General features: G+C 27.6%; 1 protein-coding gene across 1 annotated transcript in view; it reads left to right on the forward strand.

Annotated features, from left to right (window-relative positions):
- Positions 1-12,223: 12,223 nt before the first annotated feature.
- The window catches only part of LOC136079832 (uncharacterized), a 68,194-nt gene continuing 60,287 nt past the window's right edge, over positions 12,224-20,130 (forward strand). Inside the window, exon 1 of the mRNA XM_065796436.1 lies at positions 12,224-12,357. Within this exon, the coding sequence (XP_065652508.1) occupies positions 12,312-12,357 (46 nt within the window). The 5' untranslated portion in view covers positions 12,224-12,311. The remainder of the gene's footprint in view (positions 12,358-20,130) is intronic.

Here is a 20,130-nt window from a genome sequence, read left to right on the forward strand (position 1 = left end):
GATAAAATCTGAGATTATTATAATTTCATTAATTTTGATGTTGGCAGTTGACTTTTAAGTTATCCGTATCCAAAATATTTAAAAAATGTCGAAAAACGTTTTTATTGGAGAGATTTTATATATCTAGAATGAAGATATGTTTTACTATAATGAATACTACTATGATTTTTTATACCAGTACAAAACGATCGCATTCCAAAAATAATCAAACACTTTTTCATGATATTCTTTTCAATCAAAAGCAATATTTATCAATAATGAAAACATAAAATAATTTATGATATTGTTTTAATATAATAAAAATAAAAACTTTTGTGCATAATATTCGATTACAAACATCCACATTAAATATATGGTATTCTATCACGTGACGTTAAAATTCGCAGCCGCCATACTGTATGGCAAATAAAGTAAACAAAGCGATCGTTTATTAGCATAACTTTTGAACCATTATTACATTTGACTTTAAATTTTCCGTAGTGATCCAACGAATATAAGAAAATAAAATACCCCAAACATTTTTTATTTATCTGACGAGATTTACCAGAATCATCTATTTTACACACTAAGGGTTTTCACTTATTTACTTAGTTTTTGAAAATAAAATTTGTGGTTATATTATAATTACACCATACAAATATGCATAAATGAATCGTGGAATCCAAATAGTACATCATTTTGAAATTATTGTATAATTTACAGACCGGTCAGTAAATCCTGCAAAAGGGCTTTGAAATCTGTTTGAATTCTTCAGAACGACCTATTTAACAAACAGAAGAAACTCTACCTAAAAATGTAAAAATAAATTATTAGAAACACAGATACACAACAATGTGTTAAAAATACTTTTTTAATTCGTTTTGAAATTTGCAAATTAAAATATCAAAACTAAATAAGTATAAAAGAAAAAACTTATTCTTTTAGATAGTTTATGTGAACTATTGATAACGCCTAAGATATAAAAAATGAAAATAACATAAAAAACGGTTTTTATTCTAAAACTTATTTCTTGGCTTTTAGTGAATGATTAGAAGTAGCAAGTTTCAGTAACGAAAAAACCTAGTAATCATCTTTAACAATAGACACCAGCGAGAAGGTAAGCCAAGTTGTCTATCAACACAAAACATCACAACAACAACAACATATCACAAAACACACAGACTCTCTGGCACTAAACTCTCCTAATTCACACTAGTGTCACTAAGTGACTGGTTAATTTTTAATCAAAATTAATGATCCTCCTGAAAAACTTAAAGGTGGTTATTTGCAGATGACATAAGAAACATGGATTTCAATCATCTTGTTATAGAACTGAATAGCTAACTGTCGTTACAGAAAGGTTCTACATTGCATTAGATAAAGGTGGTGATACAAATTCTACTGCAGTAGAAATCAAAGGCATTCGATAAAATCTGGCATGATGGACTTACCCATAAGCTTTCTTCTCATCTTGTATCTAACAAAGTCTTTACAATGTCTTTGCAATTCTACTGATATTTCTATATTGATAAATAGAAACACTGTTACTGTGTCTTCTACTTTACATTGTCGCGGTAATTTCTTCATACTGATCTCTCATAGAAACCTTATACATAAAGCATTGCAAAATTATTATTTGTATACAATATTATAGTATGCTTTTGTTCTAAGGGCTCCAAAAATTCTTATTCATCCAGTTTTTCATCAAACATCAGGTCTTCGGAATTCGCTCCATTCATTTTGAGGAGAATATATATCTACCTAATATATATATATAACATATATACATGTATATAATATATATATATATATAATATATATACACATATAATATATATATATATATATATATATGTATATAATGTATATATATATCTAGTATATATATATATATATATATATATATATATATATATATATATATATATATATATACATATATATATATATATATATATATATATATATATATATATATATATATATATATATATATATATATATGTGTGTGTGTATAATTAATAATATATATAATTAATAATAAATATATATCTGATAATATATCTAATAATATATATAATAAGAATATCTACCTCCTTCAAAATCTTCAATTAAATTTTTTTCAAAAATGTTAACTCTTTCCTTCAGCTCTTCTGAAAGATTTTCAAAGTAATTCAAACACTCCTTTAAGATTGAATCATGCATTTCTTCAGATGTTTTAAAAATAGTGTTTTCAATTTCTTTCTTTAAATACCATGTCTTTTGGCGATCTGATTGGGAACACTTTCTAACCATATCAATTGCTTTTTCTAATCTTGAATTTATTTGCAACAATTGGTTAATCCTACAATATTTTCTAGCATCTCTTTTGTTGACATTTCTGATATTATATTTGACAAGATTGCTTAATATATTCATTACACCTTCTATTAATTTGTCTGTTCTGCAATTTAAGATGATTAATTTTCCGCTTGCATTTTTTTATTTGAAAGTTCAAATCACCACATAATAAAGATAGTTTTTTATACAAATTGGAAATTGAGAGAATTTCTGCATTAACTTGCGTTTCAAGAAGGCAATTTTCAGAACCATTCACTAAAGGGATGTATACAGTAGATGTTGGAGTAACAGAGCACGAAAAGTCGTTCTTAGCAATTTGCAAGTTTAAATCAGAGAGTACAAAAACAGTAACTTGATTTGGAACATTTTTACTATTGTGGATACAAGTAGGGGTAGAACTAATATCGGAAGGTAACAAACCAACAGCATCCGATAAAGCAGAGCTTAAATAATACTTTGTTAAATCAAAATTTTTGGCTCGATTTAATTTTGCAATGTAACTTTTTGACTTTTTAAAGCACTTGATAAACTTAACATCAGATATAGGATATTTAAAGTAGGATGTAAAAGATAATGAAAGATTTAGTCATGTTAAGCCATGTCTCTCTATATCTTTAAAAATTTGTAAAAATTGGCTATTGGTTAAAACCAAATCTGAATTTTTAAGTGAAACAATGCTCCCATTATTATTTCCAAAACATTCTTGTCGGTAAAAAAATATGTTTCCGAAAATATTGTGGATGCTAAAATCAAAGGTAAACTTGATTTAAAACAGAAAAAAATAAGTGGTGGATTATTACAATTTAGTTTAAAAAGAATAGAACTAAACTTCAAAATGTTTGCGAAAGCATTATTCCTAATTAAAAATTTTGATATACTTGGTTGACTTATAGATGGAGAAACCATTTTGTTGAGACTACTGTCAACACCAAAAATAAGGAAATTAAAATTATTATTAGTCATATTAATTCAACCAAAAAAAAAAAAAGGTAAATAAATTAAGAAATAATGAAGAAATTTCTAAAAAATTTCCATTTTCATGAGTCTTTCTACTATTTTTAGGTTTTTTGTTTTGTAAAGAACAGTTTAAAAAAAGGGCAACCTGTATCTAAAATAGTAAAAATCAAGCTTTTAGTTTCTTAAACAATGCAGACCTTGAACCTTTGAAAAAGAAAAATATTTATTTTCATTTGCTTAAAATTTAAAGAATTATACTTTCACTTTCAATTTTATTTTCATAACTTAACCAAAACAAACGCAAAAATCAAAACAAAAACGTCATAAAATACGCGAAGTATGAAAGGCATAATACACATAATTTATATATGCAAATCCCTACTAATTTTTACTAATTTAGTACTAATTTTTCAAGAAAACAAAAATAAATAACTGTTTTAAAATGAGGAAAAGCTGTAGTTGCCATTTACACCTGGAGTCTTTCAAAAAACACTTTTTTTTTCTATATAAATCAACCAAGAAGTTTTTAAACGTTGAGAACTAAATTTTTTGTATGAATGGTCAAAAGACTCCATATTCCATTAGATTCCTCATCCCTTTTTTAATATATACGGAAAATTTTTATAAAAATTGGAAGTGTTTTAGTACTAAGGAATCCTTACCTCTAGAAGCTTCGTTCTAAAAAAACGCTCCTGCTTTAAGTTTTTTTCTCAAAAGTGGTCTCAGAATATGGATAATATTTAAGTGAAGCAATAAAAAGCAGAGTACTTTCTATATATGAATGGTAAGAAGTTGAGTAACACTAACTGATGCAAAAAACGTCAAGGTGCTTGCTTAACCATACAAAAAGATATAAGAGAGCAAAGTTTGTGAAAATTACATGTTTTTCGTCAAACGTCAAATGTTTTTTGTTAAGCCGTGGAATCGCTATCTTTTAAGAATTATAAAACATAAGATTCTTTTCTTTTTTTAAATATTTATGTCAATTTGCTAACATACATAACTGAGACCCAGTGAACACATTTTGGTAGTTTACGCATGTTAAATAACTTATTAAATTGTATTAATACTTTAAAATGCTGTGTATATAAATAATATGCTGAATTTATTATTAAATTGCTTTATTATATTAAAAGTATTTAATAATAATTAGTAACAATAATAATTGGCAACAAGCGAAACCACAAACTTAGAAGAATGTATGATTATAGAGGCAATCAACACTCGTGCTAAAGATGTAAACAAGTTGCAGAGGATCCTAATAATTATAATTTTATTATAAACTTAAAATTGTTGAAATTATATGTGTATCTTTTTGCTGTCATGTCAAGAATGTTTTTCATAAATCAGACTTTTTATTGACAAACTAACTTATCACATGGGCACTGTTCATAAGTTAAACTTTAAATTTAAAAGCTTGCTTAAAAGCAGTGTTTTTAATTAACCGTTCTTTGCATCAAAAACTGCCTCAAATAAAAGTATACATAGTAGACAAAATTGATTGAAAGATCTGCATTACCCAGTGGGCACAGGACCTAAATAAGACGTCTTTTGAACGTTCAAAAGACGTCTAAAACGTTCAATAGACGTTTAAAAGACGTCTTTTTTACGTCCTGTGTCCACCGGGTAGCTTTAAAAGAAGTAGGAAGAGGACACAAATCAAATTCTAAAATTTTTCGAAATAAGTTGTAACATTTCAAGGACTTCTATAAATAATACTAGTATATACGTAATAAATCTGTAAGTATTAAAACATTTTCAAGCAAGCTGTTATTATGTTTAAAAGATCTATTTGATTTCATTAATTAGTGTGCAATGAGATTCTCAGAAGAGGTGACTCTTTGTCATTTAAAGGTGTTGTTAGTTGTGGGCCTTATGTACAATTCTATATATTACCACTTAAAATAAAGTGTGTGGGACGTGTGCAGTGTTTTTCTAATTCCATTGAATTCAACGATCATTGTAAACAACTGGAACTTAATAATGGATCTCAATAATGACTTAATAACACAACCTTTTATTGATACTATAAACTAACATGATTCTGAACGTTTTACGTTATCTGGATTTTTAAGAAATCAATTTTCAAAATACACATAGTTCAAAAATATGCTCAAATTGACAAAAAAATGCTGGACTAGTACATTTAAAATAATATACATTACAACTTTTTTTAAAACTGTGTTCTAGTTAAAGTACAACTTTTATAATTCGAATTTTATAGGTGAAAATAAATGTTATAAGGAGAATTTTATTTAATTTAAATTTAATTAATAAGGAAAGTTTTTAATTATAGAAAGTTGGTTTATTTATTTTCATTATACATTTTAAAAAAGGTTTTTTGAAATATGTGTAAAAATATTGTGTTTTTTTTCATAGAAACAATAAATTATTTTATTCTTGTCAGTAAAACTATGCCAATTACTAATTTTTTCAATGATATCGTGACAGAGACAAGATATTTTTCCATAGCTTTCCCGCAATTATTAGGCATCAAGATAGTAAAACGCTTGAGTTGTCAGAGGCACTGCGAGTGGATTGCAGCAGTTAATAGGCAAAAAGAACCAACCAAATTCTCAAAAGTATATATATATATATATATATATTATATATATATATATATATATATATATATATATATATATATATATACAGTAGTGACCAAAAAATTAAGGCAGGCTACGTTTTTTAAACTTTTTTAACTTATTGTTTATTTATGGCGTTATTACCTTGGATACAAATAATTTTTTTATTATATTTTGATTTTTGAAGATATTTTGATTTATTTTACACTATCAGGTTGCCATAGTTGTGATATTATGGGTAAAAATCATGATATTAATAACTTTGTTAAAGGTAAAATAAATGCACTATTTTCGGAGGGCTATCCTCAAAGTAGTATAGCAAAACAATTAAAAATATCAAGATGTGCCGTGCAAAATACTTTACGTGTGCATAACTATTCAAATCGCAAAAGTTGTGGTAGAAAACGTGTGAGTACATAACGAGAAGACCGTTTTTTAAAGAATGTTGTTAATAGTGAGCCCCACACAACATCTGCAAGGTTATGGAAACACAACATCTGCAACTTGTTATGGAAAGGGGACTTACTATTAATTCGAGAACAATTAGAAGAAGGTTGTGTTATGACTTTGGTCTAGTTACAAGAAGACCAGCTAAAAAACCTTTATTAACTCCATCTCAATTACAAGCTAGGATTAAATTTTGTAAGAGTTTAAAAGACAAGACACTGGAATGGTGGGAACGCGTAATGTTTACAGACGAAAGTACGTTTCAATAAATTAGAAGCACGGGCTATAACTATGTTAGAAAATCTGTGGGAGAATGCCTGAATCCAAAGTATACCATAAAAACAGTAAAACATCCTCCTTCAGTCATGGTATGGAGAGCAATCATAGCGCAAGGCCAATGCGGGTTGCACATCTTTAAAAAAGGTGAAAAAGTCAATGCACAAAAGTATCTAAGTGTATTGAAAGACAAAGTGAAACTGCACATGGAAATTACTAAAACACAAGCATATTCCAGCAAGATTCAGCACCTTGTCATACAGCTAAAACAGTTAAGAAGTGGTTTACTGATAATAAAATTAATATTATTATCTAATTGGCCCTCAAGTTCACCCAACCTTAATGTTACCGAGAACTGCTGGAATATAATGAAGCAGAAAGTTGCAGCACATAAGCCAAAATCTGAAGAACATCTTCAAAAAGTTCTTAAAGAAGTGTGGACTAATGAAATCACTTTTGTAAAACATTAGTACATAGTATGCCAAGAAGAATACAAGCTGTGCTTGATAATAAGGGACATCCGACAAAGTATTGAACTATAACATTCAAGTCATTTAAACTTTTGCTATAATTTAGTGCTATAACTATTATTTTATTGAATATTAACAACTTTTGATAAGTTTTATCTATTTTTCTTTCATTTATTTTACATTTTCTATTGTGTTTATTCGATAAAAATTTGACACTGCAAAATTTGAGTTATCTTTTATGACATGCCTTAAGTTTTTGGCCACTACTGTATATATAATTTTAAATCTAATATGTAGCAGGACTTTTAAGTACTTTTAACCAGCAACTTTTTTATACCTTTTTCTTTTAGTTCAGTTTATAAGGAACAAAATAAATATCTCTATGATTTTAATATTCCTTACTAATTTTTTTGTATGCTTCAACAGTACAAATATGTGGGCTCATCGATAAATTAATTAGTTGTAGGCATACAATATTTGCTAAGCATATGTCCATATTTACGAAAGTATTCCATGGAAGGAAGTGATTTATGATTTGTGTCCCATTCGTTAAATTTTTATTTATACAGGTCTACTCCACTAACAACCTGTAATTTTGTAGCATACTGAACTGCAGTTGCAGCCTGTAATGTTTGAGCATGTTCCTCTATTTCACAATAATATATACAGCTTAACACCTATCATAAAAATAAAAATATATAATATTACGGATTTAGAATCAAAAATTCGACGACTTGTTGGAGATCTTTTTTTGTGGTGGATTTCATGGACATTTACTACTAATTTTAAATTTTTGAGATTTATCCTCGCTAACCTTGATATCTTATAGACTTGTTATTATTGTAATGCTTCCTATTAAAAGAAAAAAAAAGCAACACTTTTGTTGAGTTTTTTAAACAAATTTTTTAAATTGATAGTAAAAAAAAAACTGTGTATAATTAAACTTTAAAAATGCCTAATCAATATTAGTTTTTAAAAAATTTTAAAAACTAATATTGATTAGGCATTTTTGTGTAAATTTGAGCCTATTTTCAAGTACATGTATATATTGAAAACTTTTGTTTTGAGAAAGCGCAATAGTAAGTTACAAAAACTCAAATTCCTTTTTAAACGGAGCTTTTATTCAACTAACCCTTTCTGCTTTTAGGATTTTCCCTCATTATAAACTTTGAGTGAAAACTTTGCTTGAGGTGTTTTTGTTTACAGACATCAAAAATAGTTAAAGATGCATCAATGAATTCAATGAAATAAAACAAAACTACACAAGCTGTTTCATAAAGGTCTTTTTCTGCCCTTTTTAGCAAAGCATAATTTTATAGTATTGACTAATATTGACTAGTATTGATGCATCGTTTGATAGTAATTGATAGTATTGATTAGTATTGATTAGATTTTCCTTATTACAATGTAAAAACCATCTCAAGCTGAGTTTTTGTTACTGAAAGTGGTTTCTATTAGTATGACTAAACATAAAATTATTATTTTGATTAAAATTTTTTTTTTTTTTTTAAACATCTTCGCTTCCAACAATAAAATAAAAATAAAATAAACATTTTCAATTATTTTTAATTAATAGTTGATCCTGAAAAAGATTTCATTATGAAAAATTGAATTCAAAAGATTCTATGAAAAAAGTGGTTCACAGAGTTTCAAAAATTTCGTGCCAAATTAAATTCATTTAAGCTGAAGAGTTTGAAATATTTCGCAAAAATTATATTCAGCTAATAAGCTAAATTCATATCAAGACTAACCGGTAATAATTTATAACTAATTATGAATAATATGCTTATAGTTATAATAGTTATGATTTATTTAACAACAAAATAATTGGCAATTGCAACAATAATTGCAACAATAATTGAAAATAAATTAGTTGAAGCTACCCCAGCTACAAGGCATCGAAATGACGATGAAATTCAATTAATTAAACAAATAAAGCTAGAAGTTGATGTAAATTAATTAATTAGAGAAATGATTCGATTAATGATGCGCCGTAACTTGTAATTAGCATCAGCTGATGAAATCGGACAAATGTCATTAGTAAAAAAATGCACTCAAAGAACTCAAAATTTTATAAATTTTCACAGCATGAAACGCTACATTCAACATGGATGTGAAAATATTTTTTCGCTATTAAGAGAAGAAACTGAAAATGTTCTTATGTCGTTGATGTTTGATAGTGCGTTGCAATATGGAAGAAACGTGTTTGGAGTTAGCTGCAGATATATCAAGGACGGGGAAATAGTTGACAGAACCTTGGGCATAATTACTCTAGAAGGTCGAAAGTTTGGCAAAATTTTGGCTGCTCAATTAGAAAATTTGATTTGAAAAAATTGGAAAATATGCTAATGATATCTACGCAACTTGCACAGGTCAGGAAAAGAATACGATGAAGGCTTCAAATATTCTCCAAAATGCACAAGATCAAATGATAGTAATCCTTGAAATTTATGGTAACGAATTTATAGATTTCGAAGACGAAGAAAATGGTATTAGCGCTTTAGAGAAAGAAGAAGGGAATTATAGTGAAGCCCACACTGTTTGCGTTGAAAAATCGGTTGGATTGTTCTGTTCAGCCATGTTTTGTGGCGCACATGTGTGTCAGCTAGCTGCCAAGGATGTAACGTCAATGTTTGAAGATGCATTGAATAATGCATTGCACCACGTTGAGACTCCACTTTTTTGATAATAAAAGATTTTTATACCAACGTAGAATCATATCAAAGGAAAAGACATGACAAATTAAAATTAAATGATGCATTATGGAGCTAAATAGATGAATATTCCAACGCATTTCTACCAATACATTCGGCGATGATGGATTTTCAATCACCAAAATTATCAATGAGTGAATTCTACGTTCGATGGATTCAAATAAATATAGAAATCGAGGACGTTCCAGAATGTGATTTGGGATTAAAATTATTACTGACTAACGCAACCAATACACAAGAACAAGTTTTTTTGCTGCTTAAGTTCTGGATTCTAGATTTTACTTTACATCGGGTCATCAACTGTTTAATACAGAACTGTTAAATAGAGGAATCACACAAGTAATCAAAATCCATCAAAAACTTTGCACTCGACAAGAACAGTCAAGTTCTTCATCAACAGAAGAATCCATACAAGTAAATTGTCATATTCATCAAATACTTCTGAAGAGATGATTCTGATGAACTCAGAAGATTGTGAAGCTGAAAAAGTACGCCGTTTCATTGAATATACTAGAGGAAGAACAAGACAAGGTATTGTTAATGCATCTTCAGAATCAGGTGAAGATATTCGTCAACTAATTTTAAAATGGGCTCTTAATATAGCGCGAGTGACATTGAACGTTGAATTCAACACTCTTGCTTATTGAAAGAAAAATCAAAAAACAAAATGGGATCGACTCTACGAAATTTCGCTAGTAGTTTACGGTGCAGCGTTCTCCAGTGTAAACGTGATTTCTCTGGATTCGCTTTGGTTTATAGCCATCTACGTTTCGCATTTCAAATGATTTATTAAACTATATCATGGTGGTAAAAATAATCTGGATTTAAAGAACTGTTTTTCTACAAGGTCTCTTAATTTGCAATAGAATCATTTGAGACTCAATATTGTCTTCATAGAATCTTTCGAGATTCCATTTTTCATTTTGGAAACTTGGAAATGTCAATTATTTTATTGTTAAATAAATCATAACTATTATAACTATAAGCATATTATTCGTAATTAGTTATAAATTATTACCGGTTAGTCTTGATATGAATTCAGCTTATTAGCTGAATATAATTTTTGCGAAATATTTCAAATTCTTGAGCTGAAATGAATTTAATTTGTCACGAAATTTTTGAAACTCTGTGAACCGCTTTTTTCATAGAATCTTTTGAATTCAATTTTTCATAATGAAATCTTTTTCAGGATCAACTATTAATTAAAAATAATTGAAAATGTTTATTTTATTATTATTTTAATCAAAAGAATAATTTTAAGTTTAGTCATACTAATAAAAACCACTTTCAGTAATAAAAAATCAGCTCGAGATGGTTTTTACATTCTTTGATTTTTTAAGGGAAATCGCCAAAACTAGTCGATATTAATCAATACTATCAATTACTATCAAACGATGCATCAATACTAGTCAATATTAGTCAATACTATAAAATTATACATCGCTAAAAAGGGCAGAAAAAGACCTTTATGAAACAACCGATGTTTGCTTAAAGGGTTTAAAATAAAAGTCTTATGGAGCATAATTGATTGCAAAAAAGTAACAAATTTGTTAAACTATTTTCACTTTACTCTTTAAATTAAGCTGAAATGCGCAATAAGTTTGTTAGATTGATATTTTCTTCAAGAATATCATACAGCAAATATTTCAGAAATAAAATTATGTTAAAATATGCGGATAGGAAATATGTCTGACATATTTTATGTTAGCAGAAAATAATTCAGACATAAAATTATGTCGAAATATGTCGATAGAAAATATGTGGGACATATTTTATGTCGGCAGAAAACAATTCAGAGATAAAATTATGTCGAAATATGGCGGTAGAAAATTTGTAGGACATATTTTATGTCAACAGAAAATTTGTCTGAAAATATGTCGACAGATCTACCAGACAAATTATGTCGTAACAACCCTGTTAGAAATCAAAAAAACATTTCTTTTACTATATAACCACCTTAAATAGCATTTAAAAAGAAAGCGTAAATAAATTGAGTAAATATAATTTACTTCCTTCACTGCTAAAGTCAGCTTTTATAGATTTGTTGGTGAGATAACAAGTAAGCCGCCTTCTTTTATTTTACACCGTGTTCCTCAATTTTATTAATTATTAAAACTAAATAAAAATTGCTAAAAATTAAAAAAATTTTTTTAAGAACCCGATTGTAACTTTTACTACTTATGTAAATTTAAGCAATTACTAAAAAACGCGGAGTTAATACAATTACTTGTTTGTTCGACTAACGTTGCAACTAACCAATATGTATTAAAAAAAAAAAATTAAAAGATCCGAGTTAAAACATACGTCACCTATAATTTTTATATATTTGATTAATTCTGATTCTATTAATAGCCAGTATCATAAATTATTTGATATTTTAATGTCATGATAAATTATTTGAGATGCAACGGAGATATATTTTAAGTTATGTTTAGTTAAATTATTTATATTTATACTTACACTAGCAATAAAATGTTAAATCTCTTAGTTGAAAATTATTTTTGATTTATGAACTAAACTTTTAGGAGATTGGTCTTTTAGTCATGGATAAACATTTTTTGCTGTTATTTATGATTCGAGGAACACTTCGTGAGTCTTAATAATCGGATATATATGTTATTAAAAAATTTTTGCTTTAAATAATCTTTACCTTATGCATTAATGTTTATTTTTATTGCTTTTTTTTCTGTAAATAATGACAAAAATATCATAAACTCGAGCTATCATTTTGAAATAATATTTTTCGCTAAGGGCAGGTATGTACCTTGAAATATAGGTATATTAAAAAAAAGAATTTATTAAAATGCAAAAATGGCATCAAAGGCTAGACCAAGCTGTCAAACCCAAATAAAATAATGGAAAAAATTAGGAAGAGAGGAAGGATAAAAAAATTAAAAAGACAATTTTAACCGATCTTCAGAATAGTAAAGCGTTTAATCAAAGTAATAGGCGATGCGCGTGCAATAGAATTTATAAACTCAAGCGATGAGCATGCAATAGAAATAATAAACTCAGACTCTCAAGCGAAAATCGTGACCTTTACGAATAGTCTTGGTCATGATTTTCCTGATTTTAATGATTTTTTAATAATTTAAAAAAAAGTATAAAAAGATATTAAGAAAACATTTTATGCTTGGATAAATAATTATACCAGATCCAAAATTTTTGCAAAAAAACAATTTTTAGGGACCACTCATGATCTACTTAGATGATCGGACACCCTTAATTTTTTTCTTAAAAACACAAAGTTTTAAGTAATAATCAACTCTCATAACTCACAATGTTCTAAATAATAATCAGTACGGATTTAGAAAAGAGTACTCGACAGAACATGCAGTAATTAAATTAGTTAAAGAAATATTAGTTTGAAAACAACCAATATTCTCTTGGAGTGTTTATTGATCTCTCAAAGGCCTTTGATACTGTGGACCATGATGTTCTTCTTTACAAACTTAAAAATCGCAAACAATGTGTTTCTTATGACAAAACCTACACTAAATTAGAAAACATTACCTGCGGAGTTTCACAGGAATCTATTCTAGGCCCTTTATTGTTTATTATTTATATCAACGATATTTACTTATCATCTGGTATACTAAATTTCAATCTTTTTGCAAACAATACAGAAAGTTTTTTATACTCACTCTAGAAGTAAGACAATCTTTATCACAATAAATCATGAACTTGATAACCTTAATGAATGGTATGAAGCCAACAAGCTCTCTCTGAACCCTACCAAAAGCAAATATACTCTCTTTTCTAAATCTTCTAAATCTGACACGTTGTCCTTAAAACTCACGGGCATTTCAATAGAAAAAACCAAATTGCAACGGACATTCTGTGTTAGATTCATAGGCGTTTTAATCGATGAACAAATAAGTCGGAAAGAGCCCATTAATCTAGTAGAAAATAAAATTTCAAAAAGTATTGGAATTATGTATAAAACTAGATATAGTTGTTAGTTATATTAGTTATTGTAAAATTGCATGGGCAAGCATCTGTCAAGGCTAACAAGTATCTTAAAAAACAAAAACAAGCTAGCCGCCTTATATTAAATACTAATAAAAACACCAGTGCGAATCCACTGCTTAGAAAGCTTGGAGTGCTGAATGTTTATCAATTAAATATTTATAATATTCTCATATTCATGTTAAGATTAAAATATCATACGCTGCCTAATATTTTTAAAGACCTTTTCTTTATTATAAATCCTAAATATCAAACAAGGCATTCGTTGCTTAATTATCAGGAACCGAAAACTTTTCTAAAACAATCCGAATTCTTAATAACTTACCGACGGCCACATTTGTGGAACTTATTCCTCCAAAATAATAGTAAAACTACAACTTCAATTCAAACTTTTAAAAGTATCTTAAATAAACATTTACTTTATTATGACGTTTCCCAAATACTATTTTATTTTTAATTTTTATTTTATTCTGTTTTATTTTTTAACTTATTCTTCTGTTAAAAAGCGGCATCACCCTTTACATCATTACTTATCTTTAAATTTTTTTTTTTTTTTTTTGTCTTTAGTTGTATTGCATTTGAAAAAAATATAAAAATAAACATGAAACATTTTCTGTTTTAAAGTATTTGATATTACTTTACTGAGATTGTGATATTTTTTTTTTTTTTATATGGTTATTTTTTGTTTAATATGTAAATGATACAACGGGCTGGATGATAAGATTTAAGTCTTCTGCCTGCTCCCATCACTCCTTGACTCAAAAAAAGTATTGTATATGATTTATTATGAAGATGACGAATTTGTAGCTAACAATATATTGTAGTAATATCTATCGTTACAAACTTGCAATATTTAGATAGCGACATGTCGTAATAAAATTCCAATGTTATGATTTCAGTTAATGTCATAAATATAAAAGATCAAATATTGAATATCGAAGCCGTAAATAACAAAATCAAAGTTTTTTATAAACCTAGTCACTAGCTCATTTTCTAGTGGACTATACAAATTTTATTGATTTCTTTTGAACTGTTCATCTTAAAATTTTAATGACAAAATTTGTTTATAAAATTTTTTTCAAAAAGTCTTTTATACTTTTTATGCAACAAAGAATTAAAATTACTTTACATGCAAGATATCTGTGTTATTAAAACTATTTGTTAATTTAGGTTGATTTAGAGCCAAATTCAAAACACGCTTTCGTTGACTTAGAGGTTCTAGTGTAGCTTGCTTACCAGATTAATGCTCAAGAAAATAAAATCTACTTTTTTTTTATTTTTGTCGTGAAAAAAGTTACAAGTTTAAAGCACTCAAAACTTGTTTGCTTATAAATTTTTATTTTTCGGATTTTTATTAATGACACTATAAGAGAAAAATAAAATTGAATTTGTTTAAACTTATGTTTAAGTTTTGTCAAACATTTTTGAAAGTCATATATAAGGTTGTACATACCTCAAAAAATTCAAAATTTTCAAGATTTAAATTTTTCTGGTCAATTTGACATTGCTGATTCTGAAAATAAGATCAAAATTAGATTAAACAGCATCTAAATTATTCTAATTTAGCATTTGAAATGTTTATAATTTTCTAGTACCTTAGCAACGGTCTTAGCAACCAGGTTGATACCTGAATTTATTTTATTTCCTATCTATATTTGTGTTCATTCAGTATGGAAATTAACTTTATTGCCTATAGAGCTTCTTGTTTTGACTTAAAAACATATTTCCAAGCAAACACAACCGCAGTATTTCCAAAAATTTACTGGATCCATGTAATGCAAATGAGGTTAAGTTCTCAATTATTGAATAAAACCAAATTTTTTACTTATAATAGGCTCAACTAGCAGAAAAATAAAATCAAAAGCGAGAAAAAGAAAAATTTATGGCAACAGATTTACTTAAAACCAATAAAATTCTGGTTTGTCCAAAGCTACAACAAATAAAACAACTGAATTAAGTATATCTGCATCAGCTATAAAAATAAAATATGACAAATTTAATTATGAATTAGATACAAATTGCAGTCAAAGTATTGAATGCTATACTTTTTTTAACACTCAAATCTTTAAACACATCGTCGATAGAGTTGGTTTATGTCCAATTTCTTTTGGAAAGTTAGGTTTAATCATAATATTGAAAAAAAAAGCATTATTTTATCTTTTTATACTTACTTGGTGTACCTGTGAATGGAAACACGAGTTTTATACCTCAAAAAAAGTTTCAACTTTTAACAAAAGCAATCGTGGTAAGAGATATGGTATTAACTATCGCTCTGTTTACGCATTTAGTGAAGTTGGAAAAGGTCATTTAGCTATCAAACGTTTTAGTTACTTTATGAACATGCCTCAACCAATGGCTTTAAAATGTTACAACATAATAAATGAAACGCTTCACAGATCTTATGTTTCTGAGTCTGAAAAAGCAATGAAAAAGGCAGGAGAAGAATGTTCAGTAAATGATAGTTCTTCTATAAAAAATGTTAGTGCAAGTTTTGATGGATCATGACAGCGTCGTGGATTCAGCTCCATGAATGGAGTCATTACTGCTATTTCAAACGGTAAGTGTATAGATGTTGAGATATTAACAAAAAGTTGTAAACAGTGCATATATTCGAAATGCAAAAAAGGCACTTCTGAATACGCCTGTTGGAAAGCAGAACACAACTGCTCTATAAATCATAAAGGAAGTTCTTGATGATTGGAAACTGCTGGTATACTAAAAATCTTTCAAAAATCCATTACTACAAGAAAACCTAGGTATTTATTTTATCTGGGTGATGGCGGCAATAAATCATTTCTTGAAGTTGTTAAAAATAACCCTTATCGTGGATTAACAACAATGAAACAAGAATGTGTTGGCCATGTCCAGAAAAGAATGGGAACACATTTATGTGCGATCAAAGTTTCTCTCAAAGGAAAAATACTTTCTGACGGAAAAATATTATCATGAAAAAATCATCTTACTAATCAAGTCATGAACACACTTCGGAACTATTATGGTTGTGCTATTAGAGCTAATAAAAGAAGCTTATATAGCATGAAAAAGGCAATAGCTCCAATTATTTATCACTGTTCAGAAAATGTTTCGCCTCAAGAATGTCACAAGTATTGTCCATCCATAGTGTAAATACAAGACTGCCATTGAAAATAAAAATAATCAATATAAAAGTATAGTCAATATTCCTGATGCTATTGCAGATGAAATTAAAAATATTTTTAGTTAAAAAGATTTAGGCAGTAATACTTTACTTAAAACTTGCCCTGCTGTTGAAACACAAAACGTTAATGAAGCTTTGCATAGTTTAATATGGAAACCGTGCCCCAAAGAGGTTTTTGTAGGAAAGTTATTACTTGATATAGCTGTAGCATCTGCAGTGCTATGTTTCAATGAAGGTGGTTATGGTTTGTTAAGTGTTTATAATAGCTTTGGTTTGCAACTGGTCAATTTTGTAAATACGGCTTACATAAATATGATATAGGACTCATAAAAAGTTCTAAAAAAAAATCAAGTGATATTGTTAAAAATTTAAGAAAAAAGCTCAGAGCAAAAAAAACGGGTTTTGATGATAAAAATATTTCTACAGAAGGTGAAATGTATGCTCCTGGAACTTTTTAGACTAATTAAAAAATAGTAATTGTTTAGATTAGTTTTTATTCTTTTAATGGGTTTTTCTCAGACTTGCATTTTTTTAACTTTGATCCTAAGTAACTTAAAATCTGTTTTGTCAAATTTATTGAAATTTTCAGGATTCATTCTTTACGTAGAAGTCTATGTTCTGAAAATATTATTCTTTTACTTTTTTTTACCTATTTTTATATGCGTTTTTGTACTTCTTTTTGGGGAAAATTACCCGAATTATTGTAAATTGAGCAAATTAAAGTTATACTTTGGATTTATTAACATTTTTTTAGTTCAGAACATGCATTGCACCATTATGGATTATTTTGCAAAGTTTGATGTAAATATCTTTTTGCAATAAAAAGATATATTGGAACAAAAAGTTTGCATAATTAGGATATTTGCATAATTATTTTTAAGAATAATTATTTTTTGTAATTTTTATTTTCATTTTATCTGTTTGTAATTTTATTTTTGTCAAAATAAATCAAAAAGACATAACTAAGAACCAATATTTTATATGACATAACTATGAACCAATATTTTATGACGATATGATTGCCCTATGTCAATCATATCGTCAATCGATATGATTGGCATAGGCCAATCCTAATTGTCTGAAATGGTTTCATCATTAGGAACATCGAGCCCCTCTGTTTCTATTTCATCTTCATTTAGCCATTCAGCAAAGACTGCTTTCTCTTCAGCGCTTTCTCTTCAGCCGCAATTAGGACCATCAACCCTTTTTTGAAATTGGCAGAAAAAATGTACGCAGGTCAAACTTGTGAAATTACAAGTCACTTTACTTACAGATTTTCTGAGGCGAACTCAATTGCACAGAGGGACAAAACATATCATAAAGAAGAAGTTTGAAGGGTTTCATGGATCGAGAAATGGTGCTCTTTTTTTCTCTTTCTCTAGTTATGTAGAACAAGTTAAAAATTTGATCGTCTTACTGGTTTTCAGATGCTCATTAAGGATATCAACGGAAAAGCAAAACTTGGTGCATGTATATACAATCACTAAATTCATCAGGTGTGCATGGAGCATCAACAGCTATGAATTATTTTACATTTTTTTGTAACTGTAAAGTAATTTCACATTTTTCTTTTTCTTGACTCATGCTGGGATGTTTTGACTTCTGTCTCACGTAAAAGTGTCAAAAGCATTATGAAAACACAATGGAGTGCAAGGGGAGATGCAAATAGTGTTGTAAAAATAATTATTCGAAAATCTTCAAATGGTGCAATTAACTTGTAAAGAGAAAAACAGATGTACTAGATCAAATGCTGGGTTACTGTTGGTTGCATTGCAATCTTTTTTATTTTTGCGCTTTATCGGGTCGTGGGAGTCGATCCTTCGATAAATAAATGATCCAAAGATATACCTCTCAACAAAAGGATTGAACATACAGTAATGCAATATCAAACTAGAGGCTTAAAAAATATTTTTAACAGAGATTAGGTATCAATTAGTTAATAAAGCAGTCATCTATTAAAAAGAAATTTGTGACAATCTTGGCATAATCATCAATCGTCAATGTAAAAAAAAAAAAAAAACACAGGGCAGAGGAAGAATCACATGATCCTGGATTTTTCATATGAAAACAAGTTGAGAAGAAAAATGGCCCATGAGAGAGTAATCTAAGAAATCGTTACAAGGTTTGATTTTCATGCTATGGCTGAAAAAAATACCATTATTACTCCATCAAATCTTTTGAATGATAATTTTAAATTTTAATTTCTGGGTCATAACCATGATGACATTGATAAAGCAAAATTTGAAAATGAAAATAAAAATAGAAAATGAAAAAACTTAAAATTTTTTTTTTCTGTTGCTGCATCACAAGATAAAACAAAAACATGGATGCAGTCCGTTTAAAATTCTTTCTAAATTACAGTATTTCAGATAGCTCAGTTCCTAATACAATGCTACGAGTTTTTCTCACAATTGCTTTTGTCTGGCTATTTATGATAGATATTTTTTAAAATTAAAAGTGATAAAAAGTTACTTTAGATCTAATAAATATCCAGCGTTTAAAAAACTTAGCTATACTATCCATTGAACTGTAACTGATTAATGAAATTAACTTTGAAAGCCTCATTAATGACTTTTCTAACAGAAAAGCAAGAAAAATAAACTTTCAAAACTTTGTAGCAAAGTCGATTTTTCGCAAAGAAAAATCAAGTTATAAATAATCTTATATCAAAATCAGTTTTTTGATAATTGTTATATATGATATATATATATATATATATATATATATATATATATATATATATATATATATATATATATATATATATATATATATATATATATAATAAAGAAAAATTAATTTAAAATCATGCCACGCTTGGTCTCAAAAGAACCGAAGTTTTATAAAAGTTTTAAAAATAACAATCATGTTTTATAAACGTCTTTATAAAATATTTGTGCTTAAAAAAACCGCAAAATAAAATTGATTTTCTTATTAATGATAAAAAACGACAGCTTACATGCAGTAAAATGTAAACTAGTACGTATATATAATAAAAACGAAATAGATATTATTTTTGAAATTTTTGTTATAAAATTTTGCTTCTTTTGAGATCTAAAATGATATAATTTTGAAGAATTTTTTTTTCAATTATATTATGGACCTGTCAGATATTTAAGGGTAAAAATTGGGCACTTCCTGTAAAGCATTTTTATTTTTTACGACTACTTCTGGTTTCATTCATGGATTGGCAAATAAGTGTGGATGTTTATTTTTACCTTAGCCTAATTCATTTT

Source organism: Hydra vulgaris, chromosome 04 (genome assembly GCF_038396675.1).
Source record: "Hydra vulgaris chromosome 04, alternate assembly HydraT2T_AEP".
Classification (NCBI taxonomy): domain Eukaryota; kingdom Metazoa; phylum Cnidaria; class Hydrozoa; order Anthoathecata; family Hydridae; genus Hydra; species Hydra vulgaris.